The following is an 11474-nucleotide window of genomic DNA, read 5'->3' as shown; positions in this document are numbered from 1 at the left end:
AGACTCCAAAAGTGGAGTGAAAGTCTCTCAGTTCAGTTCAGTTCAGGGGCTCAGTCATGTCCGACTCTTTGCGACCCCATGAATCGAAGCACGCCAGGCCTCCCTGTCCATCACCAACTCCCGGAGTTCATGCAGACTCACGTCCATTGAGTCAGTGATGCCATCCAGCCATCTCATCCTCTGTCGTCCCCTTCTCCTCCTGCCCCCAATCCCTCCCAGCATCAGAGTCTTTTCCAATGAGTCAACTCTTCTCATGAGGTGGCCAAAGTACTGGAGTTTCAGCTTTAACATCATTCCTTCCAAAGAACACCCAGGGCTGATCTCCTTCAGAATGGACTGGTTGGATCTCCTTGCAGTCCAAGGGACTCTCAAGAGTCTTCTCCAACACCACAGTTCAAAAGCATCAATTCTTCGGTGCTCAGCCTTCTTCACAGTCCAACTCTCACATCCATACATGACCACAGGAAAAACCATAGCTTTGACTAGACGGACCTTTGTTGGCAAAGTAATGTCTCTGCGTTTAGAACATGCTATCTAGGTTGGTCATAACTTTCCTTCCAAGGAGTAAGCGTCTTTTAATTTCATGGCTGCAATCACCATCTGCAGTGATTTTGGAGCCCAATCTAATCACACTAGGACCACAGCCTTGTCTAACTCAATGAAACTAAGCCATGCCTGTGGGGCAACCCAAGATGGGCGGGTCATGGTGGAGAGATCTGACAGAATGTGGTCCACTGGAGAAGGGAATGGCAAACCACTTCAGTATTCTTGCCTTGAGAACCCCATGAACAGAACAGTATGAAAGTCTCTCAGTCGTGTCCAACTTTTTGCGACCCCATGGACTATACAGTCCATGGAATTCTCCAGGCCAGAACACTGGAGTGAGTAGCCTATCCTTTTTCCAGTGGATCTTCCTGACCCAGGAATCATGGGTGTCCTGAATTGCAGGCGGATTCCTTATCAACTAAGCTAAAAGGCACATTAAAATCCATCTATCCCAAATCAAACTCACTCATCCCAATCACCATATTTTGCCCTTTTGTTTAAAAATGTTCTTTCACTCAGCTACACCTCAAATAATATTCTCTCCATTCATCTGGTCAGTGGAATGCTGAAATCTGGGAGACATCCTGAAAGTTTTCAATTTCCCCAGTTTCGATCAATCCACCCTATCAATCCTGTATGCTAAATAGATCTCAAATGTTCCCAATTATGCATTGTCTCCTCAGATACTACTTTAAGTTCTCATTACCCTCTTCCTGATCTCATGTACATATCATTTATATTTTTATATTAACATATATACATAAGTCTATGTGTTTGTGCATAAATATAGTCACATGGATTTAGTCATATGTGCATATATCATCACTCACACATACACATGTACAGATATGCATCATTAGGATATGCATGCATATGTAAGTGTATTTATATGTCTATAAGCATATATTCTCAAATATGTGTAATAAAGAATAAATATATCCATATATTTGTGCACAAATGTATGTGTTAAGTCATTTTTTGGTCATATCTAACTTTTTGTGACCCCATGGACTGTAGCCCACCAGGCTCCTCTGTCCATAGGATTCTCCAGGCAAGAATACTGGAGTGCGTAGCCATTTCCTGCTCCAGGGGATCTTTCCAACCCAAGGATTGAACCTATGTCTCCCACATTTCAGGCAGAGTCTTTACCATCTGAGTCACCAGGGCAGCACACATGTATATATTTATGTATATAGCTATGTATTATAATACCTAAATATCTGTGTTTCCTATATTATATGAGATTTAAGTATATATATGTGTGTGCATATACACTTAAGTATGTATTATAGATATTTCTTAAAATGACAACCTTTATAATTTTACCTTTGTTTCTCTCTACAGTTCATTTCCCATCATTTTCACATCATATCTCCCATTATGGCCACAGCAAACCACTTCAAGTTTTCTGAATTTACCATTTCTGCTGCTCCCTCAGCCTGGAAAACCTGCTCTGCTCCTTTTTTTCACATGGCTAACTGTCCATCTTGTTTCAAGAATCTTCTCTGAACCTTTGTCAGCACACTGAAGCTTCCCCAATGCCTAATCTGAATTTTGTGTCTCTTACTTGCACTTCCACAGCTCCCTTCCTTTCCCCTCTGGGTGCAGGTACAGCATTCAGAATAAATGTCTCTATCATGGCCATTTTATTCAGCACGAATTACTGCTGCTGCTGCTGCTAAGTCGCTTCAGTCGTGTCCGACTCTGTGCAACCCCATAGATGGCAGCCCACCAGGCTCCCCCGTCCCTGGGATTCTCCAGGCAAGAACACTGGAGTGGGTTGCCATTTCCTTCTCCAATGCATGAAAGTGAAAAGCGAAAGTGAAGTCGCTCAGTCGTGTCCGACTCTTAGTGACCCCGTGGACTGCAGCCCACCAGGCTCCTCCATCCATGGGATTTTCCAGGCACGAATTACTGGGAATGTCTAAATCAGATCATGCATTGCCTCCTTTCAGAGCGAGGCAGGTCATGTTAGTACTTGCAATGCTAGCACAGTGATGCCAGGTGCAGTCATGGAATGTGAACAAAGACTGCTACCCACAGAGGGAGGTAGCCAGGGTCCTCGGAATTTCCCTTGGAAAGGAACGTAAGGATCAGGCTGACAGCATCAGGTGCTGGGAGTGGGATGGGCACAGTGAGAAGGGACTTTGGTAGGTAGTTTGCCTGGTGCCCATCAGCCTCCACACTGGGGGAAGCCCAGGTGGTGACCCGGAACTTTCTCTAAGGACAACGAAGGGCTGACTCAGGATCTCCAGGCTCAAGTAAGTGGAAGATTCAGGGACAAGGTCCTCTCTTCACAGATGGTTATCACTTCTTCCATCTCTTCTTCTTCCTTGTGCTTTTTGGGAAGTCTCCGGTCCCTGCATTTCTAAAGTCTTGACAGACCTATATTTGAAGACTATGAGATTTTGGGCTTCTAAAGGATGAGGTGAACTGAGACGTCTCAGTCACCTCTAGGGAAAATCTTTTTTCAGTTTTTAAAAGTCACCATAAATATTCCACGGTGAGGTATTTTTGTTTGTCTCTATTTTCCCTTAATTGTGTGTGTGTGTGTGTGTGTGTGTGTGTGTGTGTGTGTTCGCGCACGCGCGCGCATGCGCCACAGCAAATGCTGGGCTCAATTGCTGTCTGTTTTGATCAGGAGCAAATAAAATGTTATTCTTACGCATGTCATTTCTTAGTCATACAGTACTAGTGTGAGCAGTCCCCATTGCATAGTATTCTTTGCAACTAGGATTCCTCTTCTCTAATGTTACTAGTTAGGATGAAGAAAAATAAAGATAAACAGAAATACCTCACTACGGAATATTTATGGTGACTTTAAAAAAATTATATCTGCAGAATTATTGGCTTACAAAATGTAACAGGAATGACCTTCATAAAAACATTTTCACTCAGTCACCCTAAACAGGTAAGGAACATATATCAGAAACACTTGATATAGCTTAAAAAAAAAACTAGCAGAACAGGGGTGAATTTTACTGCTTCTATTATATAGGAAATTTTCCTGTGATCCCTCTGGCTTAAAGATCTCTTTTTCTGTGATCTGATTCACTTTCCTGGCAGGTTAAACATGATTTGTGTTAGATTTTATAGTCTTCTGTTGGCCTATTTGCTTTTTGTTTGAACATTTAAAAATATTTTTATGTTAGTAAACTATTACATAACATAACATTGACCATTTTAGTCATTTTTAAGTGCACATTCAGCATGCACTTAAAAGATTGATTGTCTTGGCAAGGGTCTCCAGTCTGGCATATGGAGCAACAAGCTCTCCTGGTTGACCATTCAAAAGTGTTAAAGCCTGAGACAGTACTTCAGTGCACCTGGCTGAGGTGGTTTTACCTGCTAGACATTTAATCTGTTGCTTTAATATTCCATTTTTTCTTTTTACTAACCCTACTGTTTGTGGGGTTTAGGGAAGGTGGAATCTCCATTCAATGTTATGGACTTTTGCCTAGTCTTGTACATCATGACATCTGAAACATGATCCCTGATCACTGTTTGTTCAATAAGGGTATCCTGCATGGTACTGTTTTCATAATGCCCTAATGGTGACAGCCTGGCTTGCACAGGGACAGAGGAAAGCTTGGGTTAGGCCAAATACAGTAGCTGCACATACCAGGGCAAACTTAGAACCCTCATCTGGAGGGTGGGAGCCAATATAATCAATTTACCAAGCTCTTACCAGTTGGAAAGTCTGCTGGAATACCCCAGACTCCTTGGCAGTTGCGTTGGATATTATTTAGAATATACAGGATATAAAATTACTACATTAACAATGTCACTGTATTTCAAGGGAAATCCACCATTTTTGGCAATGTGCCATCCCACCTGACCACTCCTTCTGTGCACCCAATCTGCTATATTTACTGAAAGATCAGTTGCCAGGTCACGTACCCAAGCTAGGGCATCAGCTGCTTGTTGCCAAGGGGTGTCAGCATGTTATAGGCAGGGACATGGAAGACAGTGAGGACTACCTCAGGCTCTGGAAAGTAAATCCAAATATCTTTCTACCAATCCTGACCCCACGAAGGCTTATTCATGACCATCAGCTCCTTGGCTTCTCGTTGTCCAAGCCAAGGGGTTCATCCCTTCAGAGCAGTCCAACTGTCAGTGCAAAGGGTGAACAGCCCAGGGTCATCCTGAGTGATCACCAACCAAACTGCCCTGAATTCAGCCTACTGTCTTCTGTGGCTCCTTTCTATTTCCAGACATCTGTATATCAGGCACAGAGCATGGCATTTTCACGTTATTATAGCCATTCACTGTCCATTTTACCATAATCTCCTAGCACTTAACAAACCTCTTTTTTTTTTTTTTTTTTTTTTTGAGGGCATAAAAGATGACTATCACATTTGTGTGCTGAGTCAAAAGCCGAATCATTATAGAACTGGCAAAAAGCTTTCATGATTGGCTAAGAAAGACCATTTCATTCTTCCCTTGCTTTTACTGGCCATCAGATCAGATCAGATCAGTCGCTCAGTCGTGTCCGACTCTTTGCAACCCCATGAATCGCAGCACGCCACGCCTCCCTGTCCATCACGAACTCCCGGAGTTCATGCAGACTCACGTCCATCGAGTCAGCGATGCCATCCAGCAATCTCATCCTCTGTCGTCCCCTTCTCCTCCTGCCCCCAATCCCTCCCAGCATCAGAGTCTTTTCCAACGAGTCAACTCTTCTCATGAGGTGGCCGAAGTACTGGAGTTTCAGCTTTAGCATCATTCCTTCCAAAGAAATCCCAGGGTTGATCTCCTTCAGAATGGACTGGTTGGATCTCCTTGCAGTCCAAGGGACTCTCAAGAGTCTTCTCCAGCACCACAGTTCAAAAGCATCAATTCTTCGGCGCTCAGCCTTCTTCACAGTCCAACTCTCACATCCATATATGACCACAGGAAAAACCATAGCTTTGACTAGACGGACCTTTGTTGGCAAAGTAATGTCTCTGCGTTTGAACATGCTATCTAGGTTGGTCATAACTTTCCTTCCTAGGAGTAAGCGTCTTTTAATTTCATGGCTGCAATCACCAGGTCCACAAATCTGTCTCTAATTGTGAGTCCTCCAGGAGCAGAAAATTCAGAGGGATTGTGCCAACTAAAGAGAAGAAAGTCAGATTCCCTTCTAAAATGGCTACTTGGTTCATCCCTCCAGATAGGTTAAATCTCTGTCTTTAGATTTTCCCTTATAACTAAATGTAACTGACTGTGTCTATGTTTAGAACACTGGGACCTTCAAGATTAGGACTTATTCCCTAAACAGGCAACCACTTTCCCTGCTTCCTTGGTGGCTCAGACAGTAAAGAATCCACTTGCATTTCAGGAGACCTGGATTCGATCCCTGGGTCAAGAAGATCTCCTGGAGAAGGGAATGGCTACCCACTCCAGTATTCTTTCCTGGAAAATCCCATAGACAGAGGAGGCTGGTGGGCTGTAGTCCTTAGAGTCACAAAGAGTCAGTCATGACTGAGGGACTAACACACTTTCCCTGCGGAAGTAGTTCACCAAATAGAGTTTACAAACCAGAAGACAAATGGCATCTAACCTGAGTGAAAGAAACCTTTTAATGGGAAAGGAGCCAGTGGCTGGACTTGGTGATTACAATGGCCATTCTTAAGAGCAAGGTTACCAGATTTAGTAAATAAAAATTACAGGATGCCAAATGTTGTACCAAAAGTATGTATACTAAAAAGCTGTCACTGTTTTATTAAAATCACTGTTGATATTAAAATAAGACTGGAAGTCTTACATTTGTCTGGCAACACTATTTGGCAGTCCATTACTGCAGAAAAAAAGATGTGGAGATATGTGATTTCTGCAACTTCTTGCTTCTGTTAACACTGTCTCTAAACGGGCCTCATTTCTTATCAGGTGTAATGGAAATGACAGGACAATCTTTCTCTAGACACTTTGTTGCCACGCTCCTCCTGCAGATGATAACGCCAAGTTCAGGTATGAAGTTTTCTCCTACTCTTCTGAGCCACACCAGTATCAAGTAGGTTAGGGAAAACAAGAACCAAACAAAAGGGACCATTGTTTCTAGATTTAATATGTAGTTATGTTATGATGATGTGTACTATAAGATCCAGTTTATGGTTAGAAAAACAAAATATTTCTAATCAGCAAGTCTTCTTTATCATGTACCCAGGTTTTTGTTAGGTTCCATGGAGAAGAGGCAAATAAAGACCTAATACTTGCCCTTGAGAACCAATATTCATATTTAGGAGACAGATTTAAGTACTATTTATACCTTGAGGAAGTGGTCTAGGTCACAGATCCATACTGGAATCCATGTGAATTATTAGTAAAAAAAAGGATGGGATAGGCTGGTGGAAACTTGACAGGTGATGAAAATCCACATTTGTAAAGGGATCTATGCAAAGCAGAAATAATAGTACATTTAGAGATAGGTAATAAAAATTCTGTCTATTCTTTGGCACAATGCCAAAGAATTGATGCCTTTGAACTGTGGTGCTGAGAAGACTCCTGAAAGTCCCTTGGACATCAAGGAGATCAAACCAGCCAGTCATAAGGGAAATCAGCCCTGAATATTCACTGGAAGGACTGACTCTGAAGCTGAAGCTCCAGAATTTTGGTCATCTGATGCAAACAGATGACTCACTGAAAAAGTCTCTGATGCTGGAAAAGATTGAGGGCAGAAGGAGAAGAGGGTGTCAGAGGATGAGATGGCTGGGCAGCATCACCAATGCAATGAGCATGAACTTGGGCAAACTCTGGGAGATGGTGAGGGACAGGGAGGCCTGCCCACTGCAGTCAGTGGAATCACAAAGAGCTGGACACAACTGGGTGACTGAACAACAAAAATAGAAAGCCTGAGACATCAAATGGAGCATAAGATTTAAACATTTCTAGCAAAAAGCTGCTTATTAAATGACAGAAATCTAAGTGATGTACATTCAGGTGGGATCCAGCCTTTGGCTAATAAAATAACGCTGCTACCAATGTCTTTATACATATGTTTTTGAGCATACCTGTGAGTACAAAGGTAGCAAATATTCCAATGAATAGACCTGCTTGTCAAAGGTTATGTGTTTTTTTATTATGGTATTGAATATGTCATTCTGAAATCGTTACTAGTCTACATTTCCACCAACAGGTAATATCACTATTTCAGATATTACAGGTACCAGAGCTGTTTATCTTTTCCAAACTTACAGATGAAAAATAAATTCTCATAGTGATTGCATTTTACCTTTTTGTTAATAAGTGAGACTTAATATCTTTCAGACAAAAATTGTTTCATTTTCTCTGAACTGCCTGCATAGGTCTTTACTCCACATCTTCTTTGTACTGTTGGTTTTCCTTCATTGCTGTTTAAGAACTCTTAAATATTGGGAATTTTTTATCTGTTGTACCTATCCCACTTATTTCTTACCAGTTTATAATTGTCTATTGATTTATTAATTATATTTTGAATATGCAGAGAGCTTTTTTGCTTTGGATTTTTATTTTATTTTGTAATTATGATGTTTCCAAAATCCCCCTTTATCTTGTCCTACTTTTTATCCTCATTGACTTTTTAAATTTTACTATTTTATTTTCTAAAGCAGTTTTATCTTTACAGAAAAATTGTGTAGGAACCACACAGAGGGATTTTCCTGGTGGTCCAGGGGCTAGAACTCCATGCTCCCAATGAAGGAGAGCCAGCTTTGATCCCTGGTCAGGGAACTAGAACCCATATGCTGCAACTAAGACTTGGCACAGCCAAATAAATAAATATTTGTTGAAAAGAAATTACATAGCATTTCCATAAAACCCCATTCTCCCTTCTTCTCCCTGCCCTTCCAAAGTTTCCCGTACTACGGACATCTATAGTACAGTATCAATACATTTACTGAAATTGATGAACCAATATTGATAATTATTAATATTATTAAATCAGGTTCACATTAGGGTTTGTACTTGGTGTTATAAAATTCCCTGGGTGTTAACAAATTATTACATAAATGAATGCAAGTGGCCTCTGCATACTGGCCCTACACTGCTTACTTCTGTAAGGCTGAGACCCTCTCACTCAAAAGCTTGCCATTGTCAAACTCAAATTTTTACATATCCAATTGTTTTAAATATATTAAAAAATGAGCATACTTTTAACTATGTAATGCCTTTATGCTTTCCATGTCCCTTGGAATTGCACCCAACATCTGCTAGCCATAGGTAAGATAAGCCCTGTAGCTAGAGAGACCCCAAGCCACTATTGTCCTGCAGAGCCCTGACTCTTCACTGTGCTGTGGGGTGACACTGCTAGACACATAAAACTTCTCCCTGACTTGTCTCTCCCCTGTGAGCTCCCTTGCCCTTCTCCCCCTTTTGCATGGTGCTCCCTGTGCCTCTAAATGGTCTCTCATACTGTGGGGACTGTCACCAACGCCTCTGTCAAACTGCTTCTCAAATACAGGTGCTACTGCCACCTTGCGGTCATACCTTTTTCGTTGCTCAGCTCTTAAATCCTCAAATGTGCTATATTAATACATGCATAATGCCATGTGTCTACCATTACAGTATCAAACAGAACCATTTTACCCCGTATTAAAAATATCCTATGTTTCTTGTGTTCATCACTCCCTCCTGCTGAAGTCCTAGTAACCACTGCTGTTTTCACTGTTCCCCTAGTTTTGCCTTTTTCCAGAATGTCGTGTACTTGGAATCATACAATACATACATAGCCTTTCATAATGACCCCCTTACTTAGCAGTACGCATTTACGTTTCCTCCATGCATCTTCATGATTTGATGGCTCAGTTCTTTTACCACTGAATAATATTACACTGTCTGGATGTACCAGAGTTTGTTTATTCATTCACTTATTGAAGGTTATATTGTTTGCTTCTAATTTGAGGGCAATTATGAATAAAAATGCTAGGAGCATTGATGTGAAAGTTTTTGTGTGGATGTAGTTTTGTGTGGATGCAACCCCATTTGGGTTGCATATCTAGAAGGCGGAGAGCTAGAACATATAGTGATTACATATTGAGCTTTGTAAGGAATTGCCAAACTCTTCTGTTAAGTGGCTATAACATTTTGCATTCCTACCAACAATGAGAGTTTCTTTTGCTCCACATCTTTGTCAGCATTTGATGTTGTCAGTGTTTGAATTTCAGCCATTTTAATAGGTTTTTGGTAGTATCTGATTGCTTTAATTTATAGTTACTAATGACACATGATATTAAGCTTCTTTTCATATGTTTGTTTCAGTTCAGTTCAGTTCAGTTCTCAGTTGTGTCCGACTCTTTGCAACTCCATGGACTGCAGCATGCCAGGGCTCACTGTCTATCACCAACTCCCAGAGTTTACTCTAGCTCATGTCCATTGAGTCAATGATGCCGTCCAACCATCTCATCCTCTGTTATCCCCTTCTCGTCCCGCCTTCAGTCTTTCCCAGTATCAGGGTCTTTTCAAATGAGTCAGTTCTTCACATCAGGTGGCCAAAGTGTTGGAGTTTCACCTTCAGCATCAGTCCTTCCAAGGAATATTCGGGACCGATTTCCTTTAGGATGGACTGGTTGGAGCTCCTTGCAGTCCAAGGGACTCTCAGGAGTTTTCTCAAAAACCACAATTCAAAAACATCAATTCTTTGGCTCTCAGCTCTCTTTATAGTCCAATTCTCACATCCATACATGACTACTGGAAAAACCATAGCTTTGACTAGACAGACCTTTGGTGGCAAAGTAATGTCTCTGCTTTTTAATATACTCTCTAGGTTGGTCATAACTTTTCTTTCAAGGAGTAAGCATCTTTTAATTACATGGCTGCAGTCACCATCTGCAGTGATTTTGGAGTCCAAAGAAATAAAGCCTGTCACTGTTTCTACTGTTTCCCCATCTATCTGGCATGAAGTGATGGGACCAGATGCCATGATCTTAGTTTTCTGAATGTTGAGCTTTAAGCCAACTTTTTCACTCTCCTCTTTGACCTTCATCTAGAGGCTCTTTAGTTTGTATTCACGTTCAGCCATAAGGGTGGTGTCATCTACATATCTCAGGTTACTGATATTTCTCCTGGCAATCTTGATTCCAGCTTGTGCTTCTTCCAGCCCAGCATTTCTCATGATGTACTCTGCATGCAAGTTAAATAAGCAGGGTGACAATATACAGCCTTGATGTACTCCTTTCCTTATTTGGAAACAGTCTGTTGTTCCATGTCTGGTTCTAACTGTTGGTTCCTGACCTGTATATAGAGTTCTCAAGAGGCAGGTCAGGTAGTCTGGTATTCCTATCTCTTTCAGAATTTTCCACAGTTTGTGGTGATCCACACAGTCAAGGGTTTGGCATAGTCAATAAAACAGAAATAGATATTTTTCTGGAATTCTCTTGCTTTTTCAATGATCTTATGGATGTTGGCAATTTGATCTCTGGTTTTTCTGCCTTTTCTAAATCCAGCTTGAACATCTGGAAGTTCACAGTTCATGTACTGTTGAAGCCTGGCTTGGAGAATTTGGAGCATTACTTTGGTAACGTGTGAGATGAGTGCAGTTGTGTGGTAGTTTGAGCATTCTTTGGCATTGTCTTTCTTTGGGATTGGAATGAAAATGGACCTTTTCCAGTCCTGTGGCCACTGCTGAGTTTTCCAAATTTGCTGGCATATTGAGTGCAGCACTTTCACAGCATCATCTTTAGGATTTGAAATAACTCCTTTGAAGGGAAGTTATGACCAACCTAGACAGCATATTAAAAAGCAGAGACATTACATTGTCAACAAAGGTCCGTCTAGTCAGTTCAGTTCAGTTCAGTTCAGGGGCTCAGTCGTGTCCGACTCTTTGCGACCCCATGAATCGCAGCACGCCAGGCTTCCCTGTCCATCACCAACTCCCGGAGTTCATGCAGACTCACGTCCATCGAGTCAGTGATGCCATCCAGCCATCTCATCCTTTGTCATCCCCTTCTCCTCCTGCCCTCAATCCCTCCCAGCAT

At 41.6% G+C, this 11474-nt stretch overlaps 1 protein-coding gene across 1 annotated transcript in view; it reads left to right on the top strand.

Annotated features, from left to right (window-relative positions):
- Positions 1-2726: 2726 nt before the first annotated feature.
- LOC104984613 (putative selection and upkeep of intraepithelial T-cells protein 1 homolog) overlaps positions 2727-11474 on the top strand; it is a 26563-nt gene continuing 17815 nt past the window's right edge. The window contains exons 1-2 of the mRNA XM_010834432.1: positions 2727-2807; positions 6415-6495. Coding sequence (XP_010832734.1) covers positions 6420-6495 — 76 coding nt within the window. The 5' untranslated portion in view covers positions 2727-2807; positions 6415-6419. The remainder of the gene's footprint in view (positions 2808-6414; positions 6496-11474) is intronic.

Source organism: Bison bison, unplaced genomic scaffold, assembly GCF_000754665.1.
Source record: "Bison bison bison isolate TAMUID 2011002044 unplaced genomic scaffold, Bison_UMD1.0 scf7180017864033, whole genome shotgun sequence".
NCBI lineage: Eukaryota > Metazoa > Chordata > Mammalia > Artiodactyla > Bovidae > Bison > Bison bison.
This window is presented reverse-complemented; position numbering and strand designations above follow the sequence as displayed.